The 22,586-nt window shown below is 66.8% G+C and overlaps 2 protein-coding genes across 17 annotated transcripts in view; both read right to left on the bottom strand.

Annotated features, from left to right (window-relative positions):
* LOC309875744 (microtubule-actin cross-linking factor 1, isoforms 6/7-like) overlaps positions 1–15,589 on the bottom strand; it is a gene marked incomplete at its 5' end in the record, with an annotated part of 28,610 nt that extends 13,021 nt beyond the window's left edge. The window contains 12 exons of the mRNA XM_082755417.1: positions 122–340; positions 449–556; positions 757–876; positions 1,078–1,319; positions 1,939–2,023; positions 2,136–2,295; positions 2,694–2,854; positions 2,978–3,148; positions 7,964–8,084; positions 8,309–8,388; positions 14,671–14,797; positions 15,390–15,589. Of these exons, the coding sequence (XP_082611543.1) occupies positions 122–340; positions 449–556; positions 757–876; positions 1,078–1,319; positions 1,939–2,023; positions 2,136–2,295; positions 2,694–2,854; positions 2,978–3,148; positions 7,964–8,084; positions 8,309–8,388; positions 14,671–14,797; positions 15,390–15,589 (1,794 nt within the window). The remainder of the gene's footprint in view (positions 1–121; positions 341–448; positions 557–756; positions 877–1,077; positions 1,320–1,938; positions 2,024–2,135; positions 2,296–2,693; positions 2,855–2,977; positions 3,149–7,963; positions 8,085–8,308; positions 8,389–14,670; positions 14,798–15,389) is intronic.
* The window catches only part of PLEC (plectin), a 53,103-nt gene continuing 45,187 nt past the window's right edge, over positions 14,671–22,586 (bottom strand). For all 16 annotated transcript variants that reach the window (XM_082754499.1, XM_082754498.1, XM_082754495.1 and 13 more), the window contains 2 exons: positions 15,390–22,347; positions 14,671–14,811 (listed from right to left, as the gene is read on the bottom strand). In XM_082754499.1, the coding sequence (XP_082610625.1) occupies positions 16,024–22,347 (6,324 nt within the window). In that variant the 3' untranslated portion in view covers positions 14,671–14,811; positions 15,390–16,023. The remainder of the gene's footprint in view (positions 14,812–15,389; positions 22,348–22,586) is intronic.

The raw sequence follows: 22,586 nt of genomic DNA, 5'->3' as shown, positions 1-22,586 counted from the left end.
TGTGCTCATCCACCAGCGCCTGCTGCCTGCCCCGTCCTGGGCTGAGCCCCGGTGCCCTCCCCACCGCACTCCCACGGGGTGCCAGAGCTCAGCCCAGCCTTTGCCCTTCCCCATCCCTCACCTGCAGCAGTGCCTGCTGCTCCTTGAAGGCCTCGTAGCTGATGGCGTTTGGGGAGAGCTGCACCCCGACGGCCTGCGTCTCCTCCAGCCACGGCAAGAGCTCGGCGTGAGCCTCGGCGAACTGCGCGAGCAGGGACTGGGCGTGCTCCAGCTGCACGGCGCAGGCCCCGCTGCGCACGAAGAGCTGCTCCGCACGCTCCCGCAGTGCCTGCACCGAGGGCTGCAGAGACACACAGCTCACCGGGTGCCCACTGCCAGCATGGGGACACGGCACGGCCGGCCTCGTCCCCCCCGTACCACCCGGCACGGCCCCGCTGCGGCCGCTCACCTGCAGGTGCTGCTGCAGGGGCTCGGGGCAGGACCGCAGCAGCGGGTCCGCGATGCCCAGCAGCCGCTCCGCCAGCCCGCGGTGGTGCAGGATCTCAGCAGAGAGCAGCTGCAAGACACAGGCAGAGCGGTGCCACATGGCAGCTCTGCGTGGCTGCACGTGCCAGACCCAGGCACACGGCCCCCGGGGGCTGGCTGTCCCCCTGCCCAGCGCCGACGACCCTCTGTGGGGGGACAGCGGCCAGCCCCCAGCCCCGGGGATGGCACGAGCAGGGCGCACGGTGGCCCTGAGCAGCTTCTCCGACCCACCTTCTGGTCCGAGAGCTGCGAGCGGAGCGCCTGCGTGTCCAGCTGGACCTGGCTGACCGCCTCCAGCCGCTCGCCGAGCCCCTCCAGGTGGGCGAGCTCGGAGCCCAGGATCTGCTCAAACTGCAGCAGGGAGGGGTGCTGTTGGCTGTGCACCGGGGGGGCTCCCAGGGCAGAGCCCCCGGCGCATTCGGTCAGGGCAGGATTTCCCCGCTGCCCGGCACGGCCCATCCCTGCTCCCCTCCAGACCCTTCCCTGTCTGTGTGATGGGGACAGAGGGGGACGGTCCCCAGGGTCCATCCCCAGGGCCCCCATTTCCCGCACCTTCTCCCTGTCGCTCGTGCTGACTGGAGGCTCCTGGCCGCCGTGCTGGCTGTCCCAGGAGGCCAGCTCCTTCTCCACGCGTCCCAGCCAGAGCGCCAGGTCCTCCTGGGCAGTGCCCACGCGGGAGGAGGCCTCCAGGGTCTGCCCCAGACGGTGCACGGTGTCAGCGCTGCTCTGGCCCACGATGAGGTACCGCATCCTCAGGGATTCCATCTTCTCCTGCGCCAGCTGCGCCTCCTCCCCTGCGGCGGTGCCACGAGCAGCCTCAGCACCGCAGCACCATCCCCAGGGCCAGGGACCTGCTGCAGCGAGCGCGCCCTCCCTCCCGACGGTCTCCACATCCTGCTCTTCCCCTCCTCTGCTTCTCCTGGGCCTGGCTCTGCCCCCATCCCCACCAAGTGCCTGTCTGCTGCTGCCACTGCCCTGCCCTGGGCTCCCCCCGGCCGCTCTCTGATGGGATGCGTGTGCCCCTCCACGAGGCAGGGCGGGCATCGCATGATGCCATGCTCCCAAAGTCAGTGGCAGCCCAGCGGAGCACCCCAAGGACACCCAGCACCATGGGGTGCCCCCACTGCCACCTCCCTGGGACATGCCTTGGTGCTGGACAGCCCAGGGCAGAGCTCTGTGCCCTCTCCCTTCCACCTCCCCGTCCCCACCCTGTGGCCCTCCACATCCACAGGGACCCAGCTCCACATGGGCGCATCTCACCCTGCTCATCTGGGGGCATCTCCACCGCCCCCCTTTCCAGGCCAGCCCCTTCCCGAGGCTCTGCCCTCACTGGGACTTCAGCGGGTACCCCACAGACCCCGCTACCCGAGCCCCGGGGCTGCGGTCCCCCACGTGGCGCCGTCCCCATCTCACCTGTCACCATCTGCAGGACCCGCTGCCCGCTCTCCAGGACTCCTTCCAGCTCCGCCAGCCGGGCGCGGATCTCCTCGCAGAGGGCCTGGGAGGGAGGCTCCTGTGGCAGCGGCTGCTCTCCCTGTCCCAGCCCTCCCCGTGCCCAAATTCGCGGCTCCCTCCGCGCCCTGTCCCGCTGTGTCCGTGCCCGCCCTGACCTGGGTTTGCTGGTGGGCTTCCTGCACGCGGCTGACGCAGCCGTTGGCACGCCAGAGCTGGGCCAGCTGCCGCTCTGTGGCACCGAGCCACTCCTGGAAGGAGTCCACGGCTTCCTGGAAGCTCTGAGCTGCCGGCAGGATCCGCTCCAGGTGGCCGTACCTGCGCCGGGAAGGTGGCTGAGCTGGGCTGAGCTTCCCCCCTAACCGCGAGAGGTGAGGCCGGCATCCCCCTGTCCACCCCAGGGACATGCTGCGGGTGCCTTGGGCTCAGGGTCCAGGGAGTGGGGACACAGGGACATGGGGACATGGGGACATGGGGACACAGGAACACAGGGCAAGGCAGCCCTTGCCCGGCTGCACCAGCCTCAGCCCTGTTCCATCTCCATTCCTCGCAGCAGGGCGAGCACAGAGCCGCTGACCCCGCACAGACGTGGCGAGAGCACGTGCTGCTGCCGCTGCAGGGCACGGCGGGGGAGCTGCATGGCACCGCCAGCCACTCCTGCGCACACAGGGCTGGAGGCGCTGACCCTGCTGAGAAATGCCTCGGCCCTGACCCACCTGGCTTCTGCCTCCTGCATCAGCTTGCCCCACTTCTCCCCGAGGCTGGACAGGCTGCTGCTCCCCTCGGCTGCTGCTGCCGTGGTGCCCGGCAGCGCCGCTCGCTCCTGCAGGACGTGCTCCACACGGGGCCTCCGCTCCTCCAGCAGCCGCTTCAGGAGCTGAAGGGGGCACGGCACAGAGCTGTGCCGGGGGGGCCGCCCGGCCCCCAGCCCCCAGCCCTGTAATCCCCGGCTGGAGGGAGAGCAGCGTGGGAGGGCTGCGCCTGCCCGGGATTTGCCGACCTTCTGCTCCTCCAGCTGCGCCTTCGCCACCTTCACTTCCGAGGAGGGCGGCTTCTGGTTGCTCACCAGCTCCTCCATGTCTGCCACCCAGGCCAGCAGGCTCTCCAGAGTGTCCTGGGCTCGCTCCGTACCTGCCACATCCTCCGGGACGGGGACAGCCCGCAGGGACACCTGGGGAGAGAGGTGGCTGAGCCACCCCGGCTCGGGACGGCCGCGGGGCTGGGGTGCTCCGGTCCCTGCGATGCCCAGTCCCGGAGGCGGCGCTGGGACAGAGGCACCCAGCCCAGCCCGAGTCCTCCCCAGCACCCCCGGCCTGGCCCCATGTCACCTGCCGGTCCCATTGGCACAGCCGTGCTGGGGAAGGGCTCTGCACAGACCTCTCGGTCCTCGGGGCCAAAAGATCAGGCACTGCCTGCAGAGCTCTGGAAAGCCCTAGCGCACACCCTGAGGCACCCAGCACGGTGCGTGCCCTACAGGCTCACGGCACCAGGGGCAGGCTTGAGCCCCCACCCGCCGTGGCAGAGGGGAGGGGGCTGCTCCGACCTCCTGGCACCTGGCTGGGGGTGCTGGGACCCCCAGCCCATGCCTAGGGTTGGCACGGCGTCGTCCTTGGAGAGAGGCTCCTGCCCGGCAGTCACCTCTGGGGCATCCGCGTGTCCGGCTGCGAGCTCCCCCGCGCGCTCCGTCAGCACCGTGACCGTCCGGGTGACCAGGGGCTCGCCCTTCTCGCCGGCCGGGTACTCGGTCACCTCCACAATCTCCGTCACGATGGTCTCCGTCACCTCCGTCACTTCTGTCACCTCCCGCGTGGTGACGGGCTTCCAGGACCAGGCGCTCCGGGGGGCGCCGGCCCGGGGGGGCGTCCAGGCTGCGCCCCGCGCCTCTCCCTGCCCCTTGAGCGGGACGCAGGCTGCGCCCCCGTTCTGCACCGCCACCTCCGAGAGGCTGCGCTTCAGCACAGGGCTGCCTGCCCCGCTCCGGCCAGCCGCAGGTGCCGGGCTCCAGCCGTTCTCCACCGGCGCCGGCGGCTTCTCCAGCGGCCCCATCTGGGCCTCCGCGACGCTCCCGCCGGGCGGCTGCCCCACGTCCAGCCCCAGGTCCCGGAGCTGCGGCTCCCGGAGGAGCTCCTCTGAGCGCCGGCTCTTCTCGCCCAGGCAGCTGGGCCGACTCACCGAGTTCCCCATGGCGCGGGCGCCGGGCCCCCACCTCAAATCCCGGCCTGAAACGAGCCAGGAGGACGCATGTTATCGGAGCCACCACGGGGCTGCTCGGCGGCCGAGCCCCGCTCTGCAGCGCCTGGGGCCTCATCCTGCACCTCAGGGCCCCAGCTCCCAGCTGCACTTCTGCCCCAAAGGATGCTGCTGCCACCCGAATTCCTGCACAGGCCCGGGGGACCCAAAAGCCCCTGAACAACAGGGCCAGGGCCCTGGGCACAGAGGGATGAGGCACTGGTGGTCACCTAGCCCTAGCTGTCACAGGGAGAGGGATGGCGCCGGGCGGGGACGCCGAGGGACTTGTGGCTTTGCCACCTCTCGGCGGGCAGCGCGCATCCCTGCCTGGCAGATGCGCGTCTCGTTAAGAGAAATGTAAATGAAAGGTACCGGGAGGCAGCGCAGGGCGCCCGCAGACAGGCAGATGCTCCCAACCAGCATCGCTTTGTGCCATTAGATTAACTCCGAGGCGAGCGGAGCCGGGAGAAAAGAGCCATCTGTCTGCGGCGCCCTGACAAAGGCAGCACCGGGGACCTGCGGGGGGGAGCGGGGCCGGGGCCGTCCATCGGGAGCACCCACCCGGCAGGCAGGCAGCTCCCCGCCTCGCCGGCCCCTGCCCGCCTGCCGCAGCCATAAATCCCCCGCGCCACCCGCCAGGACCCTCCCACGCCAGACCCAGCCCAGCGCTGCCGCAGCGCAGCCTGCGCCCGGGGCCTGGTGCCGGGCATGCACCCGTGTGCAGGAACACACACACACATGCATGCACACACGCCCAGGGGGCTTGCAGGGGCACACACACGCGTGCACCCACCCGCATCGCCGGCACGGACCCCTGGCTGCTGGGGCTCTGCGTGCACGCGCAGCCCCCTGCCCACAGCCCCCCGGCTGCAGCCCAGCCCCTGGCAGCACCCAGCTCCACGCAGGAGCACTGCACACACCTGCTGCTGCGTGCACCTGTAGCATGGCCACGCTCCCCACGTGCGCTTGCACCCACGCTGCTCAGCCCCTCGCACGCCATGCAACAGGCGCAGACCCCGCACCGCCGCCACGCTGCACGCACGCACCCCGCAGCGGCGCCTCGCAGCCCCAAACATGCCCACGCCAGCTGCGGGCACGTGCAACGGGGGCACACGCGGGGTCAGCGTGCCGCACACGCAGGGTGCACGCCCCGCAGGGGTCAGCCCCGTGGGTGCACTCTGAGCCCCCCGGCACAGCGCAGACCCCACACACGGCACCTGCGCCCGCACTCGCACGGTTGCACCTTGCAGGGGGGCTCCGGGACCCCGCTCCCGGCCCCGCACTCAGCGCCCCCCGACCCCCAGGCGCGCCCCCCGGCCCCCCGCAGGTCGGGGCTGCCCGCGGGGTCCCCGGGGGAGGCCGTGGAGACCCCCCCAAACCCCCCGCACCCAGCGGGGACCTCGCGCCCCGCCCCGCCCGGCCCCGCGGCGCGCCCCCCCCGTGCGCCCCCTCGCCCCCCGCGGGTCCCCAGGCGGGGCGGGGGTCGCAGCCCCGCACTCACCCCGCGGTGTCCGTGGGCCGGGGCCGCCCCGCTCCCGCCGCCCGCTCCCGGGGGCGCCGCCGGCCCCTGGCGGCGGGGCGGGGACGGGCGCCGGGGGCGCGGAGCGGGGACGGGCCCCGGGTCACCGGCGCGGGGACATGGCCCGGGGGGCTCGGCGCGGCTCGGCGCGGCTCGGCACGGCTCTGCTGACCCCGCCGCACGCCCCGCTCGTACAATACGGCCGCTCGCGTTAACCCTTGGCGTGCTGAGCCGCGGCGGGGCCGTTACCGGGGAAACCCCCGGGGCCTCGCAGCCATCCCGGGCGGGGGAGGGGAGCGGCGCCGTTCCCACCGCCCCCCTCCCCGGCACCTGCCCCCGGCCCCGGACCGGGCTGGGAGAGCCCCGGGGGGCCGGGACCCGGCCCCGTGCGCGGCCCCCCCCGGGCTGGACGGGGGCTACGGGGGATGGGGGGGACGGGGGGGCGCCGCTGCCCGACCCCGGGTCCCGAGCGCGGCCCCCCCGGGGGTGGCCGGGGCGCGGCCCCCTCCCCGCGCACCCCAACGCCGGGGTGGGGGGGTCTCGGGTGGGAGCAGGGGGCCGGGAGGGGGGCGGCCGGGCAGGGGGGCGGCGGTGCCAGGACAGAGCCCACCGCCCCCCCGGGGGTCTCCGGGCCGGACTCGCCGCTGCCCTGGGTGCGGGAGGGGATCGGGGCTCGCGGGGGGGTCGGGGTTCGGCTGCTGCCCGCGGTGCCCGTGCCGCCAGCCCCAGCGCCGGAACCGGCCCGAGCCCACCCCGTGGGGGGCACGGCCCCGGGGCCGGGGGGCTCCTGCCCCGCGCAAGGAGCGGGTGCCCCTCGGGGGGCCCCGGCAGCGTCGCGGCGCTGATGGATGGGGTCCCTTGGGCAATCCTGAAAGCAGCGGGCGGAGGCGTCCGGGGGCTTTGTCTGCTCGGCTGCCAGAGACGCGGCAGGGAATTAGCATAGCCCGGGGCTCCGCGGCGCCTTCCCGCTGAGCGGGGGGCTCAGCACCCGCTGCTGGGGGTGTGTGTGGGCGCCCTGCGGAGGAGGGGGCCTCCCTGGGTGCTCAGGGACCCCCCTGGGGAGCCACGACAACGGGGAGGCAGCCGGGGGCTGGCCAAGGGTGCTGAGCCCCTGGTGCTGGCTCTGTGCTGGGGGGTTGCTGCTGCCCCACTGAGCACCCCAAAGAGGAGCTGGCCGGGGGGTCTGCACCCCTCTATTGCTCCCCCAAACCCAGCTCCATCTGCTCCTGCAGCATGGCTCTCGCCCCCCACCACGCAGCCCTATGTAAGGCGTGCAGGAGCCTGGACACCCCCGGCACAGCCACCACGCTGCTGAGGCTCCCGTGCCCCCGAGCGCCCGGCCGGGGCCCCCCGAGGTGGGGGCAGCAGCCCCGGCTCCCTCCCGGAGCCGCTCGCTGTGCCCGACCCGTGCCTGCCAGGAGCTCTCCTGGCACGCTCCCCGGCCTCAGGTACGGGCTGGGGGTGGCGCGGGTGCCCCGGGCAGAGCGAGCCCAGCGCGGGGCAGCGGCGGGAGCGGGCGGCTGGAATCCGCAGCCTCAGATCCCGGGAGCTGGGTGGGTTTCTCCTCGGCCTCGGCTTTGTCTGCGCCAGGGCCGCGATGAATGGCCCTTTCAGTTTGTGCTGTCATGTGTGCGCGGGGAGCCCGTGTGCTGGCCAGCCCCAGAACAAAAGGAGCCAGCAAGGGGACTGCTCACAGGGCCGCGAGGAGGGGCTGGCCAGGGCAGCCCCCGCCGGCCGGGTGCTCCCGCTGCTGCCCCGCACCGAGGCCGTGCCGGCCGGGGGGACGCCTCACAGCCTGCTGGCAGGGCCCTGCGAGCAGATGGGCACGCAGGGCTGCACGGCGGGGACACGGCTGGGCAGCGTGTGCAGCCCTCCCTGCGCAGCTGCACGGCCCTGGCTGGATGCAGGGGACGCAGGACGGGGCTGCGCCAGGGGCAAGAGGTGGCAGGGACCAGCTGCCAGCGGGGGCTCGAGGCTCCAAGCCCTCCGCAGCCAAAGGAGGTGGCGGTGGGGTACGGAGGCACGGCCGTGCCACGGGGTGAGCGCCGTGGGGACACAGCCCCCTGCCTGGTCCCTCGGTGCCAGGGGGAGGTTGGCAGTGCCACACCGTTCCCACCAGCCGCAGCCAGGCACTCACTGTCCCGTTTGGGGACCGAGACCTCACCAGCCTCCGTGAACCGTGGGCTGGGTCCTGCCTTGGCTCTGCCGGCCGCCGTTCGCCCGGGGCCAGCCCGATACCTGCAGCGCAGGGCCCGGCTCCGGCAGCCTCTTCTCCACGGCGTCCAGCCAGTGCCGCAGGGCCAGCAGCTGCTCTTGCACTTCCAGCCGCCACTCCGTCCCCTCGCCCCGATGCTGCGCCCTGCGGAGAGAGCGCGGGACACGCGGGGCTGCAGGGGCGCAGGGCACAGCCAGGGACCCCTCGGTTTGGGTGGGACAGCGATGAAGCTGCCCGCAACACCCTTGTCCCTTTCCCAGTGTCTGACCCAGGCGGGACGGTGCCAGATTCGCCCCAGCCATCACGAAGATGCCAACGAGCAGTCCCTGGCCCTGGCCAGGTCTCGACGTGCCCAGCAGACCCCGTACCTCTCCAGCTCCTCCGCCTCTGGTGACAGCCCCTCCGTGCTCGTCCCGGAGAGCCCGGTGCCATCCGCAGCGAAGCGTGTCTGCAGAGAGAGCAGAAGGAAGGGGTGGGATGGGTTTTTTTGGCATGGTGGGGCCAATACCTGCAGGCAGGAGGAGCCGTATGGTGCCGCAGGGCAGCAGGGACCCCGTGGGTGCAACCCTGTCCTAGCCCGGGTGCCCAGGAAGCCCAACGCACCCTGCCCCAGCTGCCCCGTTATCCCCGCAATGCCCCGCATGCTCGCCTCGCACTGGCACAGAGGTCTCAGGGTGCTGCCGTGTGCCCCCCAGCAGGGAGTGCCCCCCACAGATGGGGCAGCCACAGGGCCCATCCTCACCCCCCAGGACAAAGCCCCCGGGACCGCCAGCCCTCGGCGTTCCCTGCCAGCTCCAGCACCGCAGCAGCTCCCGCAGCGCTCCCAAATCTCTTGTCCCCGTTTTCCCAGGACTGCTCTCAGACCTCTGTTTCCCCAGCTACACCTGCCAGCCCCTCGCAGTCTGGGGCCCCCCACATCCCTAAATCTGCCCCTCACGAGGCCGGCAGTGCCAGAGCCTGTGCTCAGTGCCAGGCTGAGCCCAGCCCAGGCAGGGAGAGCCCCTCAGTGCCCAACAGAGCTCCCCACCTGCCCAAGCCCTGCACACTCAGGCACTGCCCTGTCCCTGTCCCTGTCACCGAGCCATGCTGCCCCTTCCTGCCCTGAGCCGCGTGGCACCCATCCCTGCAGGGCCCACGGGTGGGTGCGGGATGTGCCGAGGGCTGGGCAGGCTTCACAAACCCCAGCACCAAAGCCCCAGGAGCAGCTGGCCCTGGGCTGGGGGCACTGCCCGGAGGAGGCTGAGCTGCACGGCACAAAGGACCCCCCCCATATTATCTCGTGTGCTGGCTGCCTGTGCGAATTCTCCTCTCCTTCCAGTGCCACCCCTGTGCTCTCCCAGTCCAGACCAGTGGGCTGGCAGGACTCGTCACCAGCAGTCTCGAGATGGGCACGGCACCAGCAGCGATGACTTTCTGACCCCATCCCCACCGGGGCAGCATCACCTCGCCCCATTTCCACCTCCTGCACATCGACTGCGTGTCTCGGACCAGATACCGCATGCGTGGTCCCTGCAGCCTGCGGTCCTGCACGTACCCTTGTGGTCCCTCACCCTCACCACCCCCCAGCAGTGGCCAGAGCAGCCCCGAGCCCAAAGGAGCTCAAAGGAGCTCAGGGTCACACAGAGCTCACCCGGGGCACAGCCAGAGAGCTGCTGAGATGGGGGAGCAGAACTGCTGCGAGAGGCTGCGGGAGGTGAGGTACAAACCTCCTGTGGGATGCTGCGAGGAGGGGGATGAGAAGGAACGGGAGCACGAGGCAGAGCCAGGGTGGGCGGGTGGCCCCCACAGCGATCTGCTGGCCGTGCGTTTGCGACGCCGTGCACCGGCACTGCCTGCGAGGGGCAGAGGCTGAGGACCACAGGCTCGACAAGCAGGGACGTGGAATATTTTCACAAGCACGGAGTGTCCGTGGTGTTCACAGTCAAGTTCAGGCAGTCCGTGGGGCTCCTCGCTGCCCGTGCTCCCCCCTCTGCCCCCAGCTCAGCGCAGCAGTGGGAAGAGCTGGGACAGCCACCAGGCACAGCTCCGTCCTGGGACATGACAACCAGAACGAACGGATTTGGAGCCGCCTGACAGCAGTGACGCGGCGCCTCAGGAGGGGGGCACGGGTCCCTGTGCCGCCCCAGGTCCCATGGCCCTGTCAGCGGCTTCAGAGCTCAGAGCACCCCGAGGCCGCTCGGCCTCGCCGCAGACCCTGGCCGGCCCCGCAGCCTGGCGGCACCCAGCCCTGCAGCGGGTACTGGACATCCAGTGCCACCAGCCCCCCTCCTGCCTCCCGGGGCCTGCAGCCAGCAGAGGGGTGGGTTCAGCAGCCGGGACCACCGAGCACACTGCCAGCAGCAGCCCGCCGTGCTGACCGCACCGTGCCACGCAGCGGCACCGGGACACGGGCACACCCCACGGGGCAGCGCTGTCCTCGGCTGATGAGCACCGAGATTTCCATGGGGGGCTGGGGGGCTGCGTGCCCCGGGGCTGCGGCAGGCTGCAGGGGAGCTGCTGGGCTCCACACGTGCGGAGGAAGCAGAGCGGGGCAGCTTATCACCCTAAAGAAAAGTTCAGCACCCTGGTGAAGGGGGGGGCGTGGGAGAGGCCGGTGCTGCTTTGTGGCTGCCTGCTAAGCTGTACACAGCGTTCCCAGCGCGGCGAGCCACGGGCTGCAGCGCGGCGCCAGCAGTGCCCGGGGCGGCAGGCGCAGGGAGCTGGCAGGCACTGCGTGCCAGCGGGGACGAGCTGGCGGCCGTGGCCCTGCTTGGGACGGCAGCCACAGGTCCCCCGCGGCCGGACGGGGCCCCGCAGCCAAGGGAACGCGCACCCCACAGCCAAAGGCAATCCGTGCCGGCGGCAGGGCTGGTGCCCGGCTCGGCTGCCACGCACCTGGGAGCGCCGAGCCCCCCTGGCGAGCGTCGGCGGGGTCCCCGCGAGTGCTTTGTGTGAGCTGGTCACCGGCTGTTTGCAAACGTTTGTGCGCGCAGGGCTGAGTGACAGCCATTATGGGCGCCGCATTCAGCGCCCCGCACACCGAGGCTTTAACGCTGCGCGGCCGCTGAGCTCGCGGGGGCTGCAAGGGGTGAACTCTGCCCCGCGCGTCAGCGGGGCAGGCTAAGCTGCAGCGCATTAAAAACGGGAATATAATAGAGTTATCCATCATAATTAGCCTGGCCCAATTACACGCTTGCTCGGCCGCTCCCAGCGCGCGGTGCCGTGCCGTGGCAGCTGACGCTGCTCAGCGCCGCTCCCCCGGCACGGCTGCGGCCCCGGCGCTCCCTCGCGCGGTGCTTGTGCTCGCTCGGCTGCGCCGGGGCCACCGGGGCTGCAGGCACCGGGCAAACCTGCAGCAGCTCTGGCAGGGAGCAGTGGGACCGCGCAGCCCCTGCCACGGCTCTGCCCCGACCCCGCTGCTCGCCCACTGCCCTGGCACAGTGGCACTGCGAGGGGCTCCCTGGTTGAGCCCCCTGACCCCTGGGAAAGCCTCGCTGTGGGATTTGGCTGGCCACTGCTGGTACCGGAGGCTGACAAGCAGCAGCCCCAGGCACAGGTCCCCAGCTTCCCACTGTCCCTGTGCCCGTGGTCCTGGCGGTGCCGCTTGTCCGCACGGGGCCTGGCTGATGCCGAGTCCTGCTGCGTGACACCGAGGCACTGGTGCTGCCCCATGCACAGGGAGCAACGAGGCACTGGCATGAGTGTTTGAGAGCAAGAGAGGCGTGGATGTGGGGGGTGCTCCCCCCCGGCACACCCCACCAGGGGCCTGCCCCTTTGCCAGGCACCGCAGTGGGGTCCCACTGCCCGGCCCCACTGCCACACCAGGGGGCCGCCCGTGCCATGGCCAACACGGGCACGGTGCTGTGGGCACGAGGGGGGTCCCCTCCAGCAATTGGGTGCTGGTCCCAGGGGCCGGGGCTTCCCAGAAGGAGCCCGCAGGATTTGCAGAGCTCAGGGTTTGCTGTCAGTTCTCAGCCCCAGGACGGGGAGGTCAACCCCACCCAGGAGAGTCTGCGGGTGAGGGTATCTCATCCATGGAGAGGGGTAGGGACAGGGGCAGAAGGGTCTCAGCGGGCTCATGAGGTTTGTGAGAGGTGTCCAGCCCCGAGGGGCGGCAGGAAGGTGGAGGTGAGGCAGCAGGAATTCTCTCTGGTGGCAGTGAGGCAGTGCACAGCCCCAGGGTGCTGATGAGCACAGGGTGCAGGCTCCGCACCGGCCGTGCCACCCTGGGGAGCTGCCCCCTGCTGGGACCCGTCCTGAGCCCACCAGGATGGGTGCAGCAGCCTGCAGCCACCCCAGCACGAGGGCTGTGCCCGCGTGGTGCCCCCACCCCTGCCACCTCCAGCAGCCGTGTCCCAGCGCACCACGCTGCAGGGAGGGAGCTGCTGCTAATTGCTGACGCACAAGGCAATTAACTCGCTCCCCAGCCACTGCCATCTGTCCGGGCCAGCCCAGGCCCTCCCCGGGTGCTGCTACGGGGCCGATGCGCTCAGCTGCCCCCAGCACGGTCCTGCTGCTGCTGGGCAGATCCCACTGGCCCCAAGATCACACGGAGCCAGCGCTGCCCCTGCACCACCCGGCAGCCCGCTCGTGCCACGCTCGTCCCTGCTGTGCCAGCCCTGGTGTTCCTGGCATGGTGCCTGGCACCCGGCCCAGCCCAGGGCCTGCAGGGCTGCAAAGACTTCATGTGCCGGTAGAGCCAGTGCCAGGAAACCCTCCTGAGCAGGTGCCTCCACGCTCAGGTTTGCCCTCACAAACCCTGCTGCTTGGTCACCGGCCAGCTCGCCCCTGCCTGCCCTGTCCTGGAAGCCACGCGGGGCGTCCCCAAGCACTGGGACCCATCCCCGCTGCTTTGTGCACCACCAGGCTGCGTGAGCCACGCTCCTGTCGCACCGCAGGGACAAGCAGAGGCCGGCAGCCCGCTGTGCACAGCCCCAGCAAGGTCCCGCTCACGCAGCCGCTGCACGCATCGGCACCAGCACAGCAGCACCCGGGGTGCAGGGGGCACGGCGCCACGCAGAGGGACAGAGCGGTGCTCGTGCACAAGAGGCACCCTCAGAAGCCTCTGCTCCACCAGCAGTGCCCCCCTGCTGCTGCTCCCCCCGTCCCCAAAACCAGGGAGCCACTGGCAAGGGGCTGCAGCCTCCCAGGGCCATCCCAGGGCCCTGCTGCGCCCACACTCACCTTTCTGCGGAGCACACCCGGTGCTGGGAGCCCAGGGCAGCCAGCAGCGTGCCCGGGGTCCCCGGGGACAATCCTGCAGCCCTGGTCTGGGCATGGTGGCACCGGGGGGGGCTGTCTGGGCATGGCTTAGCATGCACTGAGCACACCAGAATTGCACTCACACCAGGCACTGGGCAGTGCCTGCAGGCAGCAGGGTCCTGCTGGCCCCAGGTCACAGTCGCCGTGCCCCAGCCATGCCCCAGCTGGACAGCCAGCCTCCTCCTCCACCCCGCCTGCAAGCACCCAGTGTGGCACAGCCCCAGAGCGCAGGAGGTGGCCGAGAGCCCCCGGCCCACCCCAGGGGCACGGCCGCTGACCAGGGAGCAGGGAGGGTGAACAGACCACGCGGAGCTGCCGGCTGGTTTCATAGGATCTCTTTTACTGACCTCACTGGGGAGAGCCATGGGTCCATACTGCATGTTTTACAAACACTTCACGGTATATACAAGTCAGGTTTTAGTGTTTTGCCCCCAAAAAAAGAGATGCTTTTGGATTATTGATAAGCCCCTGCTGCCCTGATGAGAAATGATTGGGAAATCAGGGAAGCGCAGGGACCCAGAGGAGCGGGAGCCCTGGCTCGGGCTGGGTGTGTTACAGAATCGCCCACGTTAGTATGTCATGCAAAAGCAAAACTGGATAATGAGAATAATAACAAATGCTGAGGAGTAACATGATCGATTTACACATGGCGAAATGAGAGAAGGTGGGAAGGAGGAGAGGTGCTGTGGAGATCCGCGAGCGAGCCGTGGCACCGTGCGTGGAGGCTGATCCTGAGGGAGGATGGAGTGCACGGCACGGGGCGAGGGGGGGGCCAGGCAACCGTGCGGGTGCCTCTGGGGCCAGGGGGGGTGGGCCGGGCAGGCACAGCCCCCGCTGCCACCTCACTTATTGCTTCAGCCCCTGCTGGGGCGCCGGTGGAGGATGTGGTGGGGCTGGGGCCAGGCGCTGCCAGGGGGCAGGGGCGGCTGGTGAGTCAGGGGCTCCCGTGCCATGGAGCACCTCCTGCACCCGGGCAGCGTGGCCCCAGGTCTCTGAGCGGGGATCTGGCAATGTGCAAAGGGAGAGGGAGCATTTCCCAGTGTCCTCAAGTGCGGTCCCACTTGCCCCAGCACTGGGGGACGGGCTCCGTGGCAGCGGTGAGGGGAGTTGGGATGGACATCCAGCAACACTAAAACAAAGCGAACAGAAAAGATGGGATGAGACAGGAGGACTGGTCCATGAGATGAAGCCACTGAGCCCAGCCGGCAGCGCCACGCGCCCGCCCCACACCAGCCTGCTCGCCCCCATGGAGCCTGGGCACAGCGGGAGCTCGTGCGGGGAGCAGAACTGCTCCGGCACGGCCGTGGCTGGAAAGCCTCCACCGCCGGCCACGCTTCCCCTGCACGTGCTTGGAGGAAAGCAACGCCCCGTGGCCGTTTCACGGTCACAGTCTGGAGGACGTGCCCCCCCCTAGCAGCAGCCCAGAAGCAGCCCCGCAAGCTGCAGGACCCCAGGAAGCCCCCCGAGAGTAGGGAAAGGTCAGCATTACCTGCACAGGTGAGCTCAGCCGAGGCGCTGCCGCGTCCAGGGCTCCCCTCGAGCCGATCCACGACCTGCTAACGTCGGAGACCCAGCTGAGGAACTCGCCCAGCGGCAAGGGGACATCTTTGGTGGGACTGGAAAAAGACATCTGCCAGAGAGAGAGCGCGTTATTGCGGGTGACGGGAAGGAGAGGAAAGCCAAGAGGAAAGGAATTCCCATCAGGAAGAGGAGTCTGGTTTTAGAGATCCACTTTCCCTCCAGCCAGAGCGCGCTCCAGGCCCACCCCACGCAGAGGCTCCCGCGGCTGGAGGAGCCTCGGCGAGGGGCAGGCGCGCAGCCGGGCAGCGGGCTGGGGTCTGGGTGCAGAAACCACGCGCGGCGCGCACAGCCCCGGGCTGGCTGTGGCAGCAAGGAGTCAGCAGGGCTCCAGCACGGGCTCTGCCGAGCGGCTGCCAGCTTGTTAGGCTACGTCAGCGTTAAGGAACAGACCTTGTGCGGAGCACTTCCCAGATACACGGAGAGACAGACAGATAGATAGAGACAGCGAGGTGCAGGTGCCGCCGCCAGCTGGCGGCCACGCAGCTGCGCGTGGGGCAAGCCAAGCGAGCGGGCGGGCTGGCGGAGGTGGTGGGCACGCAGCGAAGCCCCTGGGTGGGCGCAGCGGCGGTGCGGGGCAGCTCCCTCCGCACGGCGCGGAAGCAGCGGGCAGCGCCAGCGCGCACTTACGGTCGGGCACCGGGTCCGCGGCGGCGGCAGGGCTGTGCCGGGAGGCCAAGGAAAGGAGCTGGGGCAGCTCGGGAGGGGTGCAGAGCCCCTTTGCCGTGCTGAGGGCAGGTGGAAGGGTCCGGGTGGCTCCAGGGTGGTGCGGGGGATCGGGCTGCCCGGTGCTGAGCGGCGGGGGAGCCCGCGGCAGCGTCCTCCTCCATCCCAGCCGGGCACGCCGCAGGGACAGCGCCGTCTCCTCCTTCAAGGTGCGGGGGTGAAGCCAGTAGGTTTTAATTACAAAAGAGTCGCTAAGTGGTTAGATCAAAAACACAAAACTGTTTTCAGGTTCTGCTTCGCTGTGTCCGAGTGGCTGGGCAGGATCTGCTCTGCAGAGGGCACGAACAGCAGCAAGCTCCCGGGGCTGCGGATCTGGGAGGGTAGTGTGTTCTCTCTCACATCTCTTAATATACAAATACTGTCAGAACAATCGTATATATTAATATATTAGTCTTTTTGGTTAAACTTTAGGCACTGCTTTGGAAGAATGGAGTTTAAAAATTAAAAAAAAAAAAAATAGTGATTAGCCAGCAGCATTGCAACATGCGGAGCGGGAGAGGCGGGCGGGCTCCTCGGAGGCTGGACGGGGCAGGCAGCCTCACGCCACGCTGAGCGGAGGTCCCCACAGCCCTGCCATGCTCGCCTGCTGCCCGCAGCGCCCGCTCAGGAGGGACGGGGTGATGGAGGAGTCTCCTGCATCCACCGCACTCTGGGGACCTGCCGTGTATCTGCGCCCAAAGCTGGAGGACGAGAAGGAGGAGGAAGAGTAGGTCATGGAGAAGCCAGAGCCGGTGGCGTCGAAGCTCCCTCGCCTGGAGCTCGACCTGGATCCCGTCCGGGAGCCCGACCGCGAGCCCGAGGTGGATCCGGCACTGCTGACGTTGTAGGGGCTGTAGTAGCCCTTGCTGGACTGGGAGGAAGCCTCCAGCAGCCGCAAGCCGGTCCCGTCCTCGATCATGCTCCGGTCCATCGCGTCCTTGTAGGAGATCTTCAGCTTGGTTTTGGGGCAGGTGAGATACTTGGAGTAGGTGTTGACGTCCCGCAGCTTCTGGGCCGTGCGTGTGTCGATGGTGCCCTTCTGCAGTGCCTCATCCAAGGAGACCCGGCCCTCGACGTCAGGCTCGATCAGGCCCCCCGTCAGGTACTGCACCTCCAGGAAGCGCTGCCCGGCCTCGTAGTACAGCCAGCCCTTCTTCAGGGCCTGGGCCGCTGACATCTTCGTCTTGGTCCGCGGGTCCTCGAAGCCGTAGAAGGCCTTCTGTGCCAGGTTGATGCGGTCCACCATGATTTTGTCAACCAGGCCCTTGTTCACCGCATCGGCGACAGAGCACTTGTCCCCGGTGTTGGGGTCAATGATGCCCCCGGTGCAGGCCTGGGCCTCCAGCAGTCTCTGCCCCGTGATGTTGTCTACGAGGTTGCGGTGCATTGCCTCCGTGATGGACACCTTCTCCAGGGTGTCCGTGTCCAGGATGCCTGCCACCGGCCCCGTCTCCTCGGTCGGGTCACTCCACATCTGCGTTCTCAAGGGGGCCGGGCTGACGGTATAGGAGGAAGAGGAGCCCACGGAAGACGACCTCGATCGGAAGCCACCCATGTTGCCGGACAGCATGTCCGCAAACTCGGTGATGGAAAGGGTGCCTGAGCGGTACTGGTCCAGGGCCGACTGGTCAATCAGGCCCTTGCTGATGGCATCATCTATGTCGTACTGGCGCCCCGAGCGCCTGTCGATGATCATGGACTTTACCACGCCATCGGAGGAGGAGGTGGTGATCTCCTCCCACTCGCACTCCTGCTCTGACAGCTCCAGGTAGGTCTGGTGGTCGATGAGGCCCTTGCGATAGGCTTCGTACACGGACATCTCCTTGCCTGTCTCTGGGTCGACGATCACCACCCTGCGCTTGCGGACAGAGGACTTGGAGGAGGTCTTCCTCTCACGCTTCTTCTCCTTCAGGGGCAGGAGGCAGAGCCCGGTCTCTGGGTCGGTGATGCACCGCTCCATGAGCTGCAGGTAGGTGAGGTTCTCCTCCGTGTTCGGGTCGAAGAAGCCCTTGGTGTCATCACTGGGATCCAGCAGGATCTCGTTCATCTCCTCGTCGAAAAGGCCCCTCTTGTAGGCAATCTCCACAGGGAGGCGATGGCTCTCCTCGGGATCAATTATGCCTCCTGTGGCAATCTGGGCCTCGAGCAAGCGGATCCCATGGTCCTTCAGGATCAGACCCTTCTTCATGGCCTGGAACAGGGAGATGAGCTTTCCGGTGTAGGGATCCCGGTAGCCAGTGACCGCCCTCTCAGCGGAGAGCAGCTTGTCCTTGAACTCAGGGCCCACGATGCCCATCCGCACAGCCTCCTCCACCGTCAGCTTGAGGCCCTTGATGGGGTCAATCACGTACCCCGTGGCTGCCTGCGCCTCCAGGAGCTCAAACGCGGTGCCTGGCCTGATGATGCCCTTCTTCATGGCCTGGTACACGGACAGCCGCTCCTTCGTGGAATCCACGAAGACGCCGGCAATGCAGCTGGTGCCCTCCAGGAACTTCTTTAGGTTCTTGGAGACCTCCTCGATGGAAGTGAGGCCCTCCTGGAGGCGCTGGGCGGTGGCTTCGTCCATCACCTGCGAGCGGACCAGCTCCTCCACGGTGATCTGCTTCCGCAGCCCGCGGAAGGTGAGCTTCCTCGTGTCGCAGAGCGGGAGCAGGAGGAGCCCGCTGGTCTCATCTTTGCGGCACCGCTTCAGGAGCTGCGTGTAGCTGAGCTTCTCATCCGTGGATGGATCCATGTAGCTTCGCACCTCGCTGGGCTCAGACAGCATGTCATACGTGTCCTTGTTGATGAAGCCCCGCTGGTAGGCCACCTCCAGGGGCAGATGGAAGCCCAGGTGTGGGTCGATGATGCCACCAGTGGCTATCTGGGCGTCCAGGAGCTTGAGGGCCTCTTCGCTAGGAATGAGGTCTTTCTTCATGGCCTGGAAGATGGAAATCTTCTGTTCGCTGTATGGGTCTCTGTAACCCGTCACAGCCCTCTCTGCGGACAGGAGCCGGTCATGGATTTCAGGCCCCACCAAGCCCTTCCTGACGGCTTCATCGACGGTCAGCATCTCGTTCTTTATGGGGTCAATCATGAAACCGGTGGCTGCCTGGGCCTCCAGGAGGGAGCGGGCCACTTCTGAGCTGATCAGCCCCTTCTTCAAAGCCTGGTAGATACTGAGCTTCTGCTTGGAAGAGGGGATGTAGATGCCAGCAACGCAGCCTGACCCGTAGAGATACTTCCAGATAGTCTCCACGTCCAGGAGCTCCCGGAAGGTTTTGGAGCCCTGCTTCAGCAGGTTGTAGATGTCCTGAGAGATGATCTTGGCCTCATAGAGGTCCTCGGCTGTGATGCGGCGCCGGACATAGTCATAGGACATGAGATTCTGCTGCCGAATGATCTCAGTCTTCTCGATGATCTCAATGATGATGATGATCATGCGCTCCTTGGACACACGGCCCGACTGGAACTCCTCCATGAGCTGCTTCCTCTGCTCCTCAGGCAGCAGGTCTGAGTGCATGATCTCCCACAGCGACATAGAGGAGCCCGCCCTGCTGCCCACGGGGATGTCCACCTGCGTCTCCTCAAACACCTTTCGCGTCTCTGCCTCCGTGTACACGTGCGTTGTCTCCACCACTGTCGGCTTCTCAGGCTCCCGCAGAGGCAGCAGGTACAGGCCTGTCTCAGGATCCTCGATGCACCTCTCCTTCAGCTGCATGTAGGTGAGGTTCTCGTGCGTGTTGGGGTCAAAGAAGCCCTTGGTGTCATCGGTTGGGTCGGAGAGGATCTGGTTCATCTCCTCATCGAAGTAGCCGCGCTTGTAGGCCACTTCCACGGGGAGGCGGTGGCTGTGCACGGGGTCGATGATGCCGCCGGTGGCGATCTGGGCCTCGAGCAGGCGGATGCCGTGCTCCTTGACAATTAGTCCTTTCTTCATGGCCTCAAAGAGTGAGATGGTGTTCCCTGAGTAGGGGTCTTTGTACCCAGTGACAGCCTTCTCAGCAGACAGCAGCTTCTCGTGCAGCTCGGGCCCAACAACACCAGCCTTCACCGCCTCGTTGACGTACAGCTTCCTGTTCTTCACAGGGTCAATCAAGAACCCAGTTGCTGCCTGGGCCTCCAGGAGGACCACAGCAGTGCTGGACCTCAGCAGGTTCCTCTTCATAGCCTCATAGATGTTCAGCTTCTCTTTGGTCGCCTCCACGTAGACGCCGGCAATGCAGTCACTCCCATGCAGGAATCTCCTCACTGTCTCTGTCTCGGCGAGCTCCTTCACTGATTTCTTGCCTTCTTTCAGCTGCTCATACTGGGCTTTGGTGATGATGCGGGACTCCACCAGCTCACTGGCAGGTACAGGTGCCCGGAGACCGCTGAACGTCAGCTTCTCCTGCTTTTTGGTCTCTGTCTCCTCGATGATGGTGATCACAATCTTGATGATCTTCTCAATGGTCACTTTGCCAGTCTTGTACTGTCGGAGGAGCTCCCGGCGGTGCTCCTCTGTGAAATACTCGGAATGGATCAGCTCCCAGACAGTCATTGTCTGTCCCTTCAAGCTGCCTGCTGGGACTTCCACCACCGCCTTATCGAAGCTCTCCTTTGCCTGGCTGTCCGTGTAGATCTCCTCCTGCTGTGACTGGATGGCTCTGTCCGAGAGAGGCAGCAGGTAGAAGCCAGTCTGCTTGTCACGGTGGCAGTTCTTCTGCAGCTGGGCGTAGGTGACATGTTCTTGGGTGTTGGGACAATAGAAAGCTTTGATCTCATCATGGGCTGCGGACAAAGCCTCGTTCATCTCCGGGTCAAAGTAGCCCCGCTTGTAGGCAACCTCGAGCGGGAGCCGGTGGCTATTCACAGGGTCGATGATGCCTCCAGTTGCAAGCTGGACATCCAGCAGACGGATCCCGGTGTCACCGGGGATCAGCCCCTTCTTCAGCGCTTGGAAAAGGGAAACTGTCTGGCCTGTATAGGGATCCTTGTAGCCGGTCACAGCCTTCTCTGCGGACAGCAGCTTCTCATGAAACTCTGGCCCTACAGCCTCAGCCTTCACTGCCTCGTCAACAGAGAACAGCTTGTTCCTCACGGGGTCGATGATGTAGCCCGTGGCAGCTTGCGCCTCCAGCAGGGACAGGGCGATCTCTGGCTTCAGCAGGTTTCTCTTCAGGGCATCATAGAAGGTGAGTTTCTGGCCAGTTGACTCCACTAGGATGCCAGCAATGGCATCGGTGCCCTTCAGGTACTGCCTCACAGACTCCATCTCCGCCACATCCTTCACAGACTTCTTGCCCTGGTGCAGCTGGTTGTAGAGGTCCTTGTTGATGATTTTGCTTTCCAGCAACTCGGCGGCAGGCACAGGGGCCCGGAGCCCCTCAAAGCACATCTGGCTCTTCCTCTCACTTTCCTCCACAACCGTGATGATGATCTTAATGATCTTCTCCACTGTGATCTTGCCAGTCCTGTACTGCTGGATCAGATCCCGCCTTTGGTCCTCAGTGAAATACTCAGAGTTGATGATCTCCCAGATGGTCACCGTCTTCCCTTGGAACTTGCCAAATGGTGCTGTCACTGTGGCCTTCTTAAAGACGTCCTTGGCCTCTTGGTCGGTGTAGACCAGCTCTCTCCCTGCAGCCGCCTGGTCAGTGAGCGGCAGGAGGCACAGCCCCGTGTCCGGGTCAGTCACACACCGCTCCATGAGCTGCAGGTAGGTGAGATTCTCCTGTGTGTTGGGGTCGAAGAAGCCCTTGGTGTCATCAGTTGGGTCGGAGAGGATCTGGTTCATCTCCTGGTCAAAGTAGCCGCGCTTGTAGGCAGCTTCGACGGGGAGGCGGTGGCTGTGCACGGGGTCGATGATGCCGCCGGTGGCGATCTGGGCCTCGAGCAGGCGGATGCCATGCTCTTTGACGATGAGCTCCTTCTTCATGGCCTGGAAGAGGGAGATCTTGTCTCCCGTGTAAGGATCTTTGTAGCCAGTTACCGCTCGTTCAGCAGACAGCATTTTATTGTGCAACTCTGGCCCAATCACTCCTTCTCTAACCGCCTCGTTCACTGAGAGCCTCGCATTCCGCACAGGGTCAATTATGAAGCCAGAGGCAGCCTGCGCTTCCAGGAGGACCAGCGCGGTGCCTGGGCTGAGCAGCTTCTTCTTCATGGCTTCATAGATGCTCATCTTTTGATTGGTGGGTTTGATTAACAAACCAGCAATGCTGCTCTGGCCCTGCAGGTACTTCTTGACGTCTTCCCTCTGCGAGAGCTCACCGACACTCACAACACCCTTCACCAACTTGTCCAAGTTCTCCTTGCTCAATATGCCAGCCTCAGCCAGCTTCTCTGCAGATACCTTCTGACGGATGCCATCGAAGGCAAACTCTGGCTCCCCGTTTTGTGCTAAGCCATCCACCACGTCTCTGCCGTTGGGCACGGCTTTGATATCTGGCAGCTGTGTCATTGTAACTAAAACCTCCTCAGGCAGGTCATCTGTCTGGATCATGATCTCTCGTGTCTGGGCAAGGGCGGCCTTGTGCTCTTCCTGCATCTGCTCGAGCCTCTCCCTAAGTTTCTTGTTTTCCTCTTCAAGGAGTTTTTCTTGCTGCTGCCTTTGTCTCTCCAGCTGCTGCAGCTCCTCCTGCTTATGCCTAACATTCTCCTCTGCTTCCTTCTGATGCTTCTTGGCTTCATCCAGCATGGCCTTCAGTTGCTGCTTCTCCTGCTCCATCTCCTTCTGCTGCCGCTCCTGCTCTGCCTTCAGGTTCTGTGCTTTGTCCACCTCGTCTTTAAAGAGCTTCTCCAGCTTAGCTTTCTCCTCCTCGATAAACTTCTCCTTCTGCAGCAAGGCATCCTTCTCCGTCAGGAAAGTCTGCTGGAGGAGCTGCGTCTCCTGGCGGAGCTGTGCCTGCTGGGCTACCTGCATCTGGAGCGGGAGAGAGGACAGCACAGTCAGATGGCAACGTTCCCCCAGGAGGACAGCACCGGCAGGGCAGCGGGGGTGGGAGGACAGGCAGCAGGGTGCTACTGGGCTGGGGACGTGTGCTAGTTAGGGATGCGTCACCCAACCGCTCCGCTACGCAGGGGAAGGGTTAAGGGAGCAGCACTGGGGTTAGGGAGCCACAGCAGGCAACACATGGGTGAAACGAGCAGGGAAAAGACACG

This window comes from Aythya marila (genome assembly GCF_965140915.1).
Source record: "Aythya marila genome assembly, chromosome: 2".
Lineage (NCBI taxonomy): Eukaryota > Metazoa > Chordata > Aves > Anseriformes > Anatidae > Aythya > Aythya marila.
Note: the sequence above shows the minus strand (reverse complement) of the source record. Positions and strands in the feature narration are given on the sequence as shown.